The sequence below is a fragment of the Merops nubicus genome, unplaced genomic scaffold (assembly GCF_000691845.1).
Source record: "Merops nubicus isolate BGI_N331 unplaced genomic scaffold, ASM69184v1 scaffold10669, whole genome shotgun sequence".
Taxonomy (NCBI): Eukaryota; Metazoa; Chordata; class Aves; order Coraciiformes; family Meropidae; genus Merops; species Merops nubicus.
In genome coordinates, this window is record NW_008631690.1 from 25,167 (window position 1) to 41,573 (window position 16,407).

General features: G+C 37.0%; 1 protein-coding gene across 1 annotated transcript in view; it reads left to right on the top strand.

The window, feature by feature from the left end:
* Window positions 1-16,407, top strand: part of LOC103780014 (ribosomal protein S6 kinase alpha-5-like) — a gene marked incomplete at both ends in the record, with an annotated part of 37,493 nt that overhangs the window by 12,639 nt on the left and 8,447 nt on the right. Inside the window, 3 exons of the mRNA XM_008947661.1 lie at window positions 850-1,068; window positions 5,515-5,630; window positions 6,428-6,535. Of these exons, the coding sequence (XP_008945909.1) occupies window positions 850-1,068; window positions 5,515-5,630; window positions 6,428-6,535 (443 nt within the window). The remainder of the gene's footprint in view (window positions 1-849; window positions 1,069-5,514; window positions 5,631-6,427; window positions 6,536-16,407) is intronic.

Sequence of the window (16,407 nt, forward strand, 5' to 3'; positions counted from 1 at the left end):
TTCATATAGTATCCTGTTTGTGTATCTACTGATTCTAACCTTTACTGTCTCTACAGGTTTGTCTAGCAGGGGTATCAAATTTACTCACATACAGTAACCAGCAGTCCTTTTTATTTAAAAGAAAAAAAAAAAAGTCCACATTTGCGAGTATAGAGAAATATTAAACAAATATGTGACCAGAACATCTGGCTTCAATAATTTAAAACTCTGGAATTGATTACCTTCTGGTGGTCCTGGTGACTATTTCTTTTGCTGTTCATGTTCAAAAATTTTCTTTTTTGAGATAATTCTTCCAACTTATTGTTCTTTAAGTCCAATATGTGAACCTAAGAAACTTCCTGTGTAGTAAATACTGATGGGAAGAATTAATTGGCTTTTGTATGTTTTTTTTTTTTTTTGAATTTCAGTGCTATCAAGACAGTAATGAAAGCATATGAGTTGTGCAGATATGGGCAGACTATTCTGAGGACAAAAAAGTAGCATTCCTTGTGCTCCCAGCTCATGCTAAATTCTAGGTATGGGAGTTTTAGGTTATTAGAAAGAAAGAAATAACCAACTCTTAATATTGTTTTTAAGTGCTGAAACTCTGATTGGTTTTCCTGCTCTTGGTGTTTTCAGTAACTAAGCTCATTTGCTTGAAATTTTGCTCAGAAAATATCAGTCTGAAACAAAAAGGTGTTCTGGAAGATTTTAGCCTGGAATGTTTATTGTGTGCCATAACAAGGAGTAATGGAAAAGAATAATAATGATATCAGCCTGACCTGTAATGTGAGTAGGTGACTGTGTTTTGTGTTTTTGTGTGTGTTTGTTTTTTTTTTTTTTTTTTCTCCTCCACCCTTTTTCTTTAAGCTTATGGAAAAGTGTTCCTAGTGAGGAAAGTAAGTGGCCATGATGCTGGAAAGCTGTATGCTATGAAAGTACTGAAGAAAGCAACAATAGTTCAAAAAGCCAAAACAACTGAGCACACAAAGACAGAACGACAAGTATTGGAACACATTAGGCAATCGCCATTTTTGGTCACCTTACATTATGCCTTCCAGACGGATACAAAGCTTCATCTCATTTTAGGTGAGTAGTTTTCACAATTCAAGTCCTATATTAATGAGGAAAAAAAAATCCTTCCCTTTTATCTCCTTAATGTTTTGTAGGCTTTTTTAATGTGGTCTTAAGTGCTGTGTGTTTGGAGATTGCATGAGAGATCATAGGAAGTAAAACACTGCTCATCTTCAACAGTGTCTGTATTTGTGGTTTTCCTGTTTGAACTTCAGTGTGCTACTCTGACTTAGTAGAGGGCGGGAAAAGTATTATCAGTGACTTACATGCAGAAAAATAATGTATATGACCACAAGTACCTAAAACAGAGAAATATTTTCTTGAACTTACGTAGAAGATAAAGTTTTGATTTGCACTTCTGACCGTTGTTGTATACTGCATTATTTTCCTGCAGATTTTCAGACAAACTGCTATTATGAATCAAAAAAAGTTCTTAATCTTTATGAGTATGGGCGTTAAAGTGATTCGGTTTATCTTCTCTGCTTGCTGCCTTTGCGTATGTGGCAGAGGTCATTGGTATGGTGGGAGGACCAAACATGACTTTGTTACTGGGATTAGTTCCTAGGAAAGAAGTAAGAAGTAAGGAAATAAGCAGCAGAAAGCCTTCTAATTGAAACATGCTGCATATTTCACTCTAAGAACACGTATATTGTCCTCAGTGTGATCTGTGTTTTTGAAATATTGTCATCTGTCAGAGAGGACAGGGCCACCTGTCACTATGCTGACAAGTTAGTGTGCTGTTCTAGCACTGAAATGCTGCAAACTGAAAGATATAGGCAGTGCCCCTTAAAGAAGGCTGTGCGTTCGTTTCTGGTCAAATTCCTTACAACACTGGAATCTACAAGTTGTTGGTATGGTTTCTTGCTGTAAAATGCTGCTGAAAATACTTCTATGGTAGATCAGTTTCTTGTTTTGTGATTTTGCATTGTTATACTTCATTGGGTAAGTTCTACCAGTAACTTCTGTGCATCTCCATTTACGAGAGGTGCTTGTAATAATTAACTATTGTATAGATAAGCCCTGGTAGAACATTCTTCATGTCGCTTCTGTCCTTGCAATTTTGCTTTCTGTTTTGATGTGAGGAACCACATATATTTCAGTAGCATTTGCAAGGTTGGCAGAAAACTGATTGGGAGCTTTCTTGGGGTTTTCAATTCAGACATAGCTTCCATATGTGAGTGTCTCCCTATTCCCTACCACTATCCTTTTTCAGGACAGTAATGCTTTGGGGAAAAACACTGAGATTAAGGAGTTGTATTCCTTTTGCTTTACTCCTCAATTTCATTGCCTTTGAAGAGTCCTGTCTTTCTTGGGAAGATGAAGGATTTTTCCTGATAATGAGGCACATTTACTTCAGGAGCTGGAAAAGAGTATTAAAATCAACTCTAAACCTGCTGCTTCAGGAAGCATTTGCTGCCAGAACTTTTTGTTATGAAACTATTTGATCTTTGAATATTGAGATACTTGCAAGTTTTGATTTTTGGGTGTTAAAAGGCAATCCAAAACCACACATTTCTGTGCTGAATGTAGAGTTTGTTCATAAGGCTTGGTACCACTCCAAAATGAAAAATTTCTATCTTTCAGATCAGTAGCAAATTTTGTGTTTGGCTTATACGATGTATTTGTAAGAAAATAGCAAGCAGTTTTTGAAGACTCCTTACTTAGAGTATTTTAAAAGAACTTGAAAATGAATGATCCAGTTAATGCTTGGATGCAGAATACTTTGTGGGTTATTTTGTAGTAAATTATTTGAAGTGAATGGTCTTTTATTTGTAGTAAAATTTCTGCAATTCTATTTAGCTTTTGTAACTTACATTTATTGAACCTTTATTAACAGATTGACTTGGATATTAAATTAATAAAAATTTATTAATGTTATATGAATCTACACCACTAGCTGTCAGTCCTTAGGAAGGTGTTCCATGTACATACCTTAATTTCATATACTGTAGTGAGATAATGCAGGTATCAAACTCAAGCTTAAATTCAGTATTCAGTAGATGCCTTTTGGAAAAGAGAGTTGAAAGCTGTAATAAGGATTCTTACAAATTCCTCTAAGGCATTAAAGAAATCTGTAAAATATTGTTACGTCCTGGAAAATGCTAAAGAGGAAAGAAGTTAAAAATACATAAAAAGCTCTTGTGGTTCCTTGATGTTAACCTTTAATAATTAAAGTTTCATTTTTTTTAATTTTTCTAGTGTTTGAGTTATTGATTAATAATTTGGATTTTTTTCAAGATTAAATGAGACAAAATGTGAACATGTAGTTTAAATATTATATTTAATATAATATATTTAAAAGTTCTTTAAATCAGATGTTTTTTCTAGAAATATAGGTGACAAATATAATTAGAAGGCAAAAAAAGCCTCTTATATGAAGCTGAAGTTATAGGCTTGACATCATGGTCTTCTAAGTGTCAAAGAGGAGGGAACTCAGCAGTTCTGAAGAACATTACATAGTAAGTAGTACAGACTAGGCACATGCCCACCATAATACAATATTAAAAGTGTTTTAAAGCAAGAAATTCAAAGCTGATCTATAATTAAAGGCTTTTTTTTTCTTTTTTCTTTCCCACAATGTATACACGAATTCATTCTCAAAATACCACTGGACACCAAGAAGGTCCTTTTGTCCTTATTTTTTTGGCAGAAAATGGGACTAATTAGAGGGGGTTTAAAATTTCTTTTAATAATTTTCTGTAACAGTGAAAATCTCTTCTATTTAATATAGCCTGAAGCTACTTTGTAATTCAACTGGGCTTAACAATCTGCCTGACCAAAAAAAAAAAAAATTCTGTTATGTCAGTGTTCATAAATCGCTTCTTTCTTTGATTTAGTTTTGGAATTTGTGTTTCAGAGGCCTCTGAATTTTTGGGGAAAGCAGTCTTTGTGCATAGCTTTGTTTTTGTACCTAGCTGAACTTGGTATATGAACAACGTTACTTCAGTTTCAAGAAGTTTTAGACTTGGAGCATTAGTGCAATATTTTATACAGTTCTTCATGCCATCAGATTACATAGCCCTATGAATTTAGTGTGGATCAAGTGCAGACATGCAGCTGCATTTCTGCCAGATTTTCAGAATAGAGAGTTTGAAGCTGATTCCAGTTTTTAGATTGATTTTAAACTATGATTGAAAGAACAAAGTATTGTGTCCATGTGAGTACCAGTTCTTTACAAAACTTGTCACAAAGGGTTAGCCTACTAATACCTTAACAAAAAAAAGTCTGAACTGTCACATGGTGTTTTTATTGAAGTAATTGATTTTTTTTTCCTCCCATTCTATCTGTGGTGCCTTTGATCTTGCACCAAGAATTTGAAAGCTGATTATTTTATTGGGTTGTGGTTGGTGTTATAACCTGAATAGAATTAGACTTGTTTTGCCAGTCCTGTGGCAGTTTTGTTTGGTATCTGTCACAGTCCTTAGAACAGTGCCTGGGAATTCATTTCTTACCTTGTGCAAAGTTAACAGTTCTAATACTATGAAATTTTGCTTCTGTTATCTTTGTTTTCTCTGTGATTAGAATGCTGAAGGTTTTTGGGAGAGAAGGAAGAAATTGTAAATTGTGGTTTATTTATACTTTATTGTAATTTTGTTTGTTTGTTTGCTTTTAACTTCAAAGTACTAACTTACTTGTAATAGAACTGGACCTTTTTTGTGGATTTATGTATTCTACCAGTGAATCTATAGAAGCCACACTCAAGGAAATGTTGAGTAAGATGATGTGGGGTATATTCCCTGCTCTGTTTATATGGACCTCAAATACAATATGGGGGCTGTGGGGTTGCAGATTAAATGGCTTTAATGTACACTGCTAGCATAAACAGCTCTACCTCTGAATTGTGCTTGTGTTGCAGTGGAGCTCTGTTGTAATAATTATTTTTTTTTCCCCCTCCCTGACTGTGGGAAAACCTTTGTGTCATAGCCTGCAAAGAATGAAAGTGTGGTTTCCATGAGGGAATGTATGTGGAAATAATCTCCTCCAGTAAGTTTTGCCATCAAAGTTCCCCTTGCAAAGGGTAAAAATGTAATTGCCCATAGCCGATTATTTCACATAATACTTGTTTTCTGAATATCCTTTCTTTATGTCAGTCTGCCTCGTTGCTCTTAAGTATTTCATAGAGTGTACAGATAATCTGTTTGTAGATATCATTCGTACTCCTTTTCATATTTCTAAATAATGGATTGATTTTTGCAAAAGATACTCATAATTTATGAGTATTTGATGCTTATATTATGGTTTTGCTGCTTATTTAAAAGTTGGTCATGTTCTTTCATCAGTCCTCTAAGAAGGAAATGGGGTATTGTACAACGTAGTGAAATACTACTGAATTACAATAAAGTAAAAGCATCTGATCTCAGAACATCTTATTTAATAATGTATGAAGTACCTATTAATATTCCAATAAGAAAATTAAGTTGTCAGAAAGTGAAATTATAAGGTTCTTTTTTCTACTTTTAGACTATATAAATGGAGGAGAATTGTTTACTCATCTTTCACACAGAGAGAGATTTTCAGAAAATGAGGTGCAAATTTACATTGGGGAAATCGTTTTGGCACTTGAACATCTCCACAAGGTAAATAACTTTATCCTGATACAGTTTTTGTGGACCTACAGCTGTATCCTTTTCACATCATGTAAAGTTAGTAAGGAGAACTTTTTTTTTTTTTTAAAGTTTATTCTAAATTTAAAGTAACATCATCTAGTAATGGGGCATTAGTAGTATAATTACAAATATTTCCTAATGAAGTATCTATTTGTGTGCACCAGATTAAGGCCACAAGGTTTTGTCTGCAGTGTAAAGAGTGTTATTGATAAATGATTGCTAGTTTTTAGTAATCCTTATGAAATGGTTTATATTAGTAAAACTGATTTGGAGTCAACATGAACAGTGTTTGAATTGCAGTATTCTTCAGTTGTCCTTGTTTTGATACAATTAAATAGAAATTTTGGCACATCTGTAGGCATGAAAAGTTTTAGTCTTCAGAGGTACTAAGTAGATTTGTAGACTATTACAAAGCACACGTATGTAGTCTAGACAGTATCAGAAGCATCCATTTTCTTTCTTAATGAAAGCTGAATGGAATTTGCACCCAACAGCAAGTATTCAGTCACTTTTGGAATCAAGGAGTATATAGTATGTTCTTTAAATTTAAAGACATTAATGCACAGTGTAACTTCTTAGAATTTTTAAGTTGTTCAAAGTTATTTCTTCAAAGGCATTTTAAAATTGTTGTTAGTGAGGTGCAACTTCCAGGTGTCAGATAACCTTAATAATGGCAATTGCTAGCTCCATATTAAATGCGTTCAGCAATGTCTCCTTGACGTGGTTACACTGATTTGGAAATACCTTTTCTTACATTCTGTTTGCAGTTGGGTATTATATATCGGGATATAAAACTTGAAAACATTCTCCTCGATTCTGATGGCCACGTGGTGCTGACAGACTTTGGCCTGAGTAAGGAGTTTCTTACTGATGAGGTGAGTATTTTAATATCCAGTAAGTGTGGACAGAATCCAGCAAGATCACAAAGTCAGATTCTGTCTCAATGAACTCGTGAGTGCCTTTGAGAGGGGAGGAAAAACTGCCTTCTAGACTTTTACTTCATAGAACAAAATCTGGAGTCTGTTTTGCTGGGTTTAGATCTTCCAGTTGTTTGGTCTTTGGTCTGCCAGTGTTATCAGACATTTTTTGTCTGTTCTAGTTTTCCCTGAAATGCCTTTGTGCTCTCTCCTGCTGCCCTTTAGGTGAAAAAGGAGAGCTCCACATAAGTCTGAAAAGTCACTTACATTATCATTGTCAGATGCCTTTTTAAAAATGCTTGACTGTGCTAATACTTTGCAGTGACTAGGCAAATGGTATGCTATGACTCTTCCTTGTGCTAATAATAATTAATGTGTTATTATCTCGTCTCTTTCTCATGTCTCCGTGTCACTTTTGATAAGCTTAATTGCAGGCTTTTAGGATAAAAACTTAGGTCTTATTAAATATGTGCATAGTACCTAACAGAGTGATCTCTGACTATTGATGTTGCTAATTATTTGTAAGGTACAGTTTTATCGCCAAATATACTTTTTACATTTTGAGTCGAAGTTGTGCAGGATTTTACGTCTGAGAACTTAAAAATGGCTATTTTTTGGCTTTCACTTTAGGTGTCAGAGATGCTGAAATCTTGCAATGCAGATGGAAGAGTCTTTATTAGAAGCAGCAGAGGGGTTTTCTAAAAATATGTAACTGGTGGTTTCCTCTGGAATATTTGCAATTCAAATGGAGTCTTGGTAGGATTTTGAAGGTACCATATTAAGAGATACGAATGTTGCTTTCTGAAGCAGAGAAATAGTACAGATGAAGTCAGTATATTCCTTTTAAATTATAGTGTGAAACCCAGAGTTCCAACTGGCATGACAAGGATATAGCAGCAGATTGCCAGACCAGTGAGAGAGAAGAACTAGAGAGACGAAGTTTTTGGCACAAAAGAATGATAGCAAAAGGTGTGGCTGGGGAGAGCAGGACCTGTTTAGAGTTATGAGAGAAGCTGTGCAGGCCACAAGACACAAAGCACGGTGCCTGCAATGGTATTACTGCATTGATGGGAGAGAAAAGAAGTTGTCCTCCAGCCTTTGAGCCAAAATTGAATGAAGCCAAAATCTTACCTGTGGTAAGAATGTCATAATGAATCAGGACCTTATTTAAGTCTCCAAACAGGTGGTTTTAGGATATATGTTTACTTCTCATTTGTGCTCACCTTCATGATGTCATTTACAAGCACTGCAAGGAAAGGGGAGGACATGCATAAGCATCAGAGATAGATGCCTGTCTGCTTTTCCCACACTCTAAATCACATTCCTCTTTCTCAAGTAATTGAATAAAGCAGTTTTGCTGTGTGGTCATTCAATGTTGTCTCCTCTGACTTTAATTCCATTATGTTTTCAGTATATACCTCAGAAATCTCTTCATTTAACCATATTTTCTTTTCTCATTCTCTTTTGCTTTTTTACATTTGTCTTTCCTGTCAAAAAAGCTCAACATTTCTAGTGCTTCTTCTAAGGAAAAAAGTAATTGCAATTGTATTGTTTGCTTTCAGAATCTAAGAGATTGACTACATTTGATTACAGTTTCCATGTGTGCTACTGTAATTTAGCTACTGAACCTTAACATGGTTAAAATGACCCATTTACACATAGAAATTGACATTTCCTATTGTAGTTCCTGTAGACAATTCAGCTACTACTAGAACACTTACAATTTGCATTACAAAAGATGCTTATTTTACACTTGTGCAGCAATGTACTTGAGAGGTAAAATTTGCCTATACAACTGCATAGCTTTATATCTGTGTTCATGCTCATTGGGTAGCACTTTTAAACAAAATTACTCAATTGCATAAGTCAGGTATGAGTGTAGCACTTGCAATTTAATGAAAGCAGTATGGTTTCCTTTCTCCCCCTTTCTTCACACTTCTTCCCTAGCCCATCCTTCTATGTTTAGAATTCTTATGAGAGAATTCTTTACCATGTATTTATGAATTTCAGATGGTTTTGTAGTTGGGTATACATGCTAGGATATCTCGTAGTTCAGTGTTTTCATTATCCCTGCTTTAATCTGATAGTTGTTAAGTATTTCCAAGTACCTGAGCAAGTCTAGAATCTAACAGAGATTGTTTTATAATAGGGTGTACTATTTCTTGACTGTAATAACTATAGCAGAGTAATTGGCTATTCAGGAGCGAAGAGATGAGTAGCTGCTTTTCCTAATCGCTGTTTGAATAAAAGGAAGCAAGTGCATGTGACTTCTAGGAAAGCAGAACCATACTGATTTCTGCCACGCAGCTACTGAGGCATGAGTGTGAAGAGTGCGTTGTCAAGTATCCTTTGTTTTACAGTTATTCTGTGGAAGTGCTTATGACTTGTAAGAATTACAAATCCAAGCTGAAAGCGGTGTGGTTTTAAGAGCTCAAATACTTTTCGTACTGCTGTTTCGCTAAAAACTGAAATTTGTCTTCTGCAAGTGAAATGGCAGTCTGGGTTTGCCTGTGTTTTATCTTTAAAATGAGGTCTGTATGCTTGCATTTTCATGTAAGAAGAAGAAATAATCTGACTGGAATAAAGTAGTTGAATAAAAATGAAGTTTCACCTCAGATGAGTCAGTATCACAAGGTGTTTAGGTATGAAATTACTTCTGATATTCAAATTTAATTTAATAGCTCATGAAGACCTACAGTTTAACTAGCCTAACCATAGAAATTGGGTAAGAGATTGAAAGGCACAGTACCTTTTTAGTACTGAGTTTTATGGCATTTGCATTCTTAGCCCCATGGTGAATTTAAGGGTAGGCTTTTGGATTTTTAACTCTCAACTGAATTACAATAGGAAATAGAGGTTTAAAAAGACACTTTTTAGCCTTATGCTTTCATGCATCTTAGTTGAGTTCTTGTCTGATTATGTGGAATACATTTGCACATGACATTAATATCAGTTATTATTGGGGGTGAGAGGAATTGATAGGACTGACAGACCATGTACTGAAACTTCTACAACACTGTTTTGTTAATCGCATAAGTGCAGTCACTTCGGTGTTGCTATTTTTGTCATGCGTCTTGCATTTCATTTACCTTTACAAAAGACAAAATCCCTAAATTGTGGAGTTTTGGGGTTTTTTTTCCCATCTTATTTCTTGTGCAGTATCTTTTATCTTCTGGATTTGTGGCCCAGGTGTATTTTTATCTTTTTATCTTGTTAATACCTCTATTTCTGTGCTAGAATAGTTTGGGTTTAGTTAATGTCAGTTTAACCTGGTCATCAGGTCTGGTCCTCATTTTAATCTTTATTGTTAAAATGCTGCTTCATGTTTTAAATATTTTTTTCCCTCTTTCACTTCCTTTACTTCTGTAACTACACTAGAAGTTATACTTCAGTATGTATGGAGAACTTTGTCTTAGAAAAATAATCTGTATACATACATTGAGCTATTGTAGTGATAATCTACTCTTTTGGACTCTGTACAGTTACTGTTTTTCTTCTTAATTCACTCCTGTAAAGTACAATTTCTTCCAGAGCATAGTGAAAGGCTCAATTCTTCTGCATTGGTACATGTCTTCTGCTCTAGCTTGACTTCGTTTTGAAGTTTTTGTGTCTGCTTAGTGAAGTTTGAAAAAAAATGTAATAAATACTGAATGTTGTCAGTCTTCAGAGAACATCTTGAGAGCACACAAATGCCTTTGGTAGTTAGCTTTCTATCCTCAAAAGATGATGCTTTAGAAAATAAGCCTTCCAAAAATCAGAATTTCGAGAAGAACCTAGTACAAAACATTCATCTGGGATGACAGTGGTACATACTTGCATTCCTCCCACACAATGTGCAGTTTCAGATTGAATTTTTTTTTCCCTGTAGAACTGAGACTTTTGTTCTTTTAGTTATCTGCTTTACAAATCCATTATCAAGAACTAGTTTAAAGAATTCCTTTCAGAACTGCAATTGCATTGCGCTGCAAAAGAAAAAATAGCCATTGTATAAATCTGTGAAAAGGGCTTCTTGAAACTTCAGCTGACATTAAATGGGGGTGTAGCGTCACATCGAGTTATGTTTTGGGGCCACAGCCATAGAGGTTGCATGTTCCTTGGCTTGCATGCCGTACCAGGTTTAGCTGTTCTTGCTCTCCTTTTTAAGGAGCTGTTCTGATGGGAGCTGCTGGCACGCAAATCTCATTTTTGCTTGAAAAATTCTGTAGCCTGCTTTCATGTCTGTTTTGGAAGCCAAAGTAATTTCTGTGTCCGGCACTGGCATAACGTGTAGTAACCAACATGGCACTTTAACTTAACTGGCTGCTTCAAATAGGTAGGATTTTTAATCAATTTCAGATGACCTTATAAATATATTTTTTAATTCCTCTTGAGATGACATTTCAGATTAGTGGACCTTTGATCTGCCATATTGCAGCCGTTCTTGGTCTGCACTAAACCTTTACTTTCTTACTAAAATCTTCAGTAGAATTTTGTGGAATGAAACAGAGCAATCTAATTAGTGTGCCACTAAACTTTTTTTCCTGTCTTTATTTTTCCTGCTCTTATCTCCTACAGAGATCATAGTTTTGGTCCTGAATAGAAGTTTTAGCCACAGATGCAACAGTCTACAGCTGAGAGATGTTTGGGGTGAAGCTATACTGTTTCTGATATGGGCAGCTTCATTACCTGGTGTTATGTCTGGGTATTACAACCAAAAAGGCTTCCAACAGAATAAAGTGAGAAAAAAGAAGAGACCAGTCATTCTGGCATGCTCTTTGTTGGAACAGGATTTTTTTTTTTTGTCTGAAATCTGTATTACATATTTGAACCAGGAGAGGGCTTTTCTGTCAATTTTCATAGGCCTTCCTAAACTGAGACTATAATTGTTTGTTATTCTTAACAATTAAAATGATGAAGAATGTTACAGATCTGACTTCTATGGAAACGTGTGGTGGTTTTGTTTGTTTGTTTTTCTTGGTGCATTTTTATTTTTGAGGTAAATATCAATGAAATAAATTTTGGATAGGATGACCTCTAAGGTGTGCTGAAGGAACGAGGCCTGTTTCTGCATGGAATTTAGGCTTTTCTTTCTTTACTTGTAATTTTTCCTGAAATGTAAAATCCATTTAGCAAACCGGTTTGTTAGTAGCACCTCTGCTGGATGGCCTGTACAGCATTGCAAGTAAATTTCCATTTATGACACTATTCTTTTGATGTATCATAGGGTCCTGCTTTTCTCTTTAAACTTACCAAGGGAACTGTAATGGCTTGCTTAATCAGTAGCTTATAGACAGTTTTCTGATAGCTGATGTATGAGATACTCTGTGTAATATTGCTGAACTCTTCAACTTCTGAAGTTCCTCAGTCTTACAGTCTGTCTCTAGAGGAACTGTGGTTCTCGCCTCGTTTGTCAGGGGATGGCAGTTTGGGGAGACTGCTCCCCACATCAGTGTGAGCCTGGGAGCTAAGGGTGACAGCAAGGCAGGCATGGATCAGTATGCTCACTGACCAGTGGCGCAATCCCACAACTGCTGAACAAGAAGTTTGGAGCAAGTCTAGTGGCAGTACGACAAGCTCAGACAACAGTCTGGTGGCTATCAGACCAGCTCATTGCAAGGAGAAAGGCCTGACGTCAAGGCAGGATTTGAAGTTGGTGGATCAGGACTGGTGAGGTACCCAGCCAAGCTGAGACCTACCTGCAGCACTGCTGACACAGGGATCGACAATGGGAGCCTGAACTTCAGCTCCTAGCTGAAGGCAGAGGAGGCCTCTGGCAAGGTTGCACACAAGTTACTCAGCTGCATTGTGTCAGCGTTGGTCTTGAGCACAGATGCCTTAACTCCCTGGGAGTTCACGAGACCCCACCTGGAGTACTGCATCCAGTTCTGGAGCCCCCATTACAAGAGGGACGTGGACCTGCTGGAGCGTGTCCAGAGAAGGGACACCAGAATGATCCGAGGGCGGGAGCAACTCTCCTATGAGGACAGACTGAGAGAGTTGGGGCTGTTCAGTCTGGAGAAGAGAAGGCTCTGAGGTGACCTTATTGTGGCCTTCCAGTATCTTAGGGGGGCCTACAAGAAAGCTGGGGAAGGACTGTTTAGGCTATCACGTAACGACAGGACTAGGGGGAATGGGGCAAAGCTGGAAGTGGGCAGATTCAGGCTGGACATGAGGAAGAAGTTCTTCCCCATGCGAGTGGTGAGACCCTGGAATGGGTTGCCCAGGGAGGAGGTTGAGGCCCCATCCCTGGGGGTCTTTAAGGCCAGGCTGGATGAGGCTCTAGACAGCCTGATAAAGTGGGAGGTGTCCCTGCTCATGGCAGAGGGGTTGGAACTGGGTGATCCTTGTGGTCCCTTCCAACCCTGACAGATTCTGATCTGTTTTAGCAGAGGACTTTAGAGCCCTAATGGCTCAGTGGTTGGACTTGATGATCTTGGAGGTCCCTTCCAACCTAAAGGATTCTATGATTCTATGACACTGAAGTTCTTTTAGCAAAGGAAGAAAGACAACTTTGGACTTGAAACATTTGTTTAAAGGTATAAAAAGATAAGGAAGATAGTTTTACTCCAGCATATTTCCCTGAATTAGTCCAATGAAAAGCAACAGTGAGACTTCTCTGGCACAGTGCAAATGCTGGCATCTGTTCATACCTAGAAATGATCTACCACTTTGGGCATTTGAGGAGATTAAGAAATTGATTATATGTTTCTGTTGAAAGGATGAGAAAATTATTTAATTTGATAACCTGTGAAACTCTTTAGGTGGGCCCATACCACTAGTTAAGTCTGAGTCTTAGTCCTGAATGCAGTAGAATCATAGAATCCTTTAGGTTGGAAGAGACATCCTTCTTAGCCTTTACTGTCTGATTTTGTTTGTTTCTCAGCTATTTAGTTTTTTCTTCAGTGACCTCATGAAAATAGTAGAATGAAAGATGCTTCTGTCAGTTTCCCAATACTCATTGAATAAACTAAGATTATTAGAAGGGACAGTTCAATGTGTGTTGTTTAAGATGTTTTTCCTAGTTAACTAAGAAATTGGTAAAACTATGAAATAGAAGGACCATTTGCTGTACTGTTGTGGCTGAAGCTATTCCTATCATACTGATAAATATGCATGCTAAGATATTGCAGGAACCTCACAAAACCACATTAGCATTATTCTGTAGTTCACTGCCTGTTTAGCATCTTTCCAGTACTATTGCCACTTGTTGCCACTTGATGATCATACAACAAAAGGAAAGTCCTGTGAGGAACTTTACGAATCCAGCAGTTCTGGATTTATCCAATACAACCTAGCAGTCTGTGACGGACAACCCAGCACAATTCACAGCAGTCCTTGTGCAGACACCAGAAATAGCTGATAAAGCCAAATCTTGAAGAGTCTGCTGTATTGTCCCTGTTGTTAGTTTTGTAAAGACTTGTGAAGGGCTGTGTATACCTAAAGATTTTTGTACATTAGAGAAATGTTTCCTGGCACAAATTAAAGTATGCTGTACTTCAGTCTCATTGAATCATAGACTTGTAGGTTCTACAGGGCCTGTAAGGATCATTGAGTCCAACTCCTGACTCCACACAAGGCCACCTAAAAATTAAACCATATATCTAAGACTGTTTTCCAAACACTTTTTTGAACGTTGATAGGCTTTGGGCCACGACTGCTTGCCTGAAGAGCTTGTTCCAGAGCTTGACCACATTCTCAGTGAAGAATTTTTTCCTTATATCCAGTCTGAAGTTCCCCTCATGCAACTTAAATCATTCCCTTGCTTCCTGTCACTTGACTCGAGAGAAGAGATCCATGCCTCAATTTGCGCTCCCTATCATGATACTATTGTACACAGCAGTAAAGTTACCCTGTACCATCTCAGCTCTTAGCTGAACAAACCTGCTGTTCTTATCTGCTCCGCAAAAGTCATGCCCTCTAGTCCTTTTACTATCCTTGTTGTCCTCCTGTAGACAAATTTCTGATATTTTTATATCCTTATTGTACAGTGGAGCCTAAAACTGCACATAGTACTCAAGGTGAGGCTGCACCAGTGATAAAATGGGACAATTTTTTTTTTTCTTTTAAATTTGTTCATTTGTTTGTTTTGGATTTGTTAGCTATAATGTGCTTAATGTACCCAGGATATGATTGGTCCCTTTTTTCCACCCAGGCACACTAACTCATACTGACCTTACCATCAATTGAAAACCCCAAATCCCTTTTTGTAGGGATGTATTCCAGCCTCTGGTCCCTCAATCTCTACATGAACCTCTCATTGCAGGAAAGATGACTGCCTTGGATTTCCTTCTTTAGAGCTCAGTTAATGTACTTGGGAAACATTAATGACTTTGAGGATGAAAGTTGTCTCCATCTTTCTCCTCCTTGTAGTTCGTGCTATCCGGCAAACAATCATCTCGGCTGAACTTGAGAGCCAAAGCACAATGTCCCTGCAGATCTTACTTTAGAATATAAGTTGGAAATGCACCATCTTGTGCAAGACTTGCAATACTGTGGTGTCAAAGAAATATTAACATCTGCCTTTCATTTCTATTCCATGTGATCATATCCCCAGTTTTGAGTCTTATCCCTCTGCAAAGATATCTTTCCTTTGGCATCTTTATCTCCCAGGAAGCTGGGACATGCCATGCACCTGGTAGTACAAGAAGACTTATCCTCCATCAGAGAAGAAAACTTGAGTTATAAGTACTTAGGAGTAAAAATCAAGATTACAGATTTTTCATGTGCTAGAATGTTTATTCACTAAATATAATTCAGAGCAAGGTTTTTATATTGATCGTAACTTTATCAGTTCCAAAAGATTGATTTGAAAATTTAAATATTCTTGAGACTGGCTTTCCTTTCGTCATATATATTGCATGTAGCCTGCTTCAAATTTGTTGTGGATGAGAGGCATTTTGATGGAAGAGTGATGGATTTTACTTGTAGCCCTGAGAAAGCTGGAAACAGTAGTAGCTCATGTGATTTATATGGTGTACATGTTCACATCTAGTGTAACCTTCTAGGTGATTCCTTAAATAGAAGACCCAAGATCTGAGGAGTTTTAGCTAAACTATGGTATGGTTTTCATCAGTTTGATTTTTCATCTATATACATGATCTGAAAGTTGATATGGAGAATTTTACTACCCATGCAGTAATGAGGAATTTGAGTAGAACAACTGAATCTCTGTTGGATTAAAAACCTAGTTTAAATTTGTGATGCAATTCCAGAGTATCTCCAACAACTTAGTATTTGTCCTATCTTGCTAGGTCATAACATTTTGAAACCCTCATAATTATGAGATCAGATTAAGTGAATGACGCAGTTTAATTTGCCAGCTAACAAGTATGGACAAGCATAGGAATCTTATAAGAGTGTTGCTGAAATCTGTGGAAGAACCCAGCCAAAACATGTATAGTAATTCTCTGTGACGAGAAGGTGACAAGTATCAGTAATTTGTGTCTGGATTGGAGGATTTTTCAGTGTACTTGTGGAGAGTCAGTCCTGAGAGCAGCCTTGAATGCCTTCAGTGAGCTCCTGTCTGGCTCTCTGGTTTCCTTCTGTTCATTGCACCCTCTCACTCTGTGTCATACTCAAGAGTACTCAGTCACAGAGTTATTGCTGACAGATGAAACACAGGCCATCAGAGACTGCAACTTGGACTCCCCTGCTCTAGAGGTTTTGTGTTCTTTTGCCCAACAAGACTTAGTAGTTGCAGGTTTTGGTTTTGTTGTTGTGTTTTAATATTAAATACGCTGAAGGAGTAATTCTTAGGCTATTTGATTATGTTCCTAGAATATTTTATATGAATATAGGATGCAAGAAATAAAAGCCTGAGCCAGTTTCATAGCTGAGAAGTGTCTTTCCCT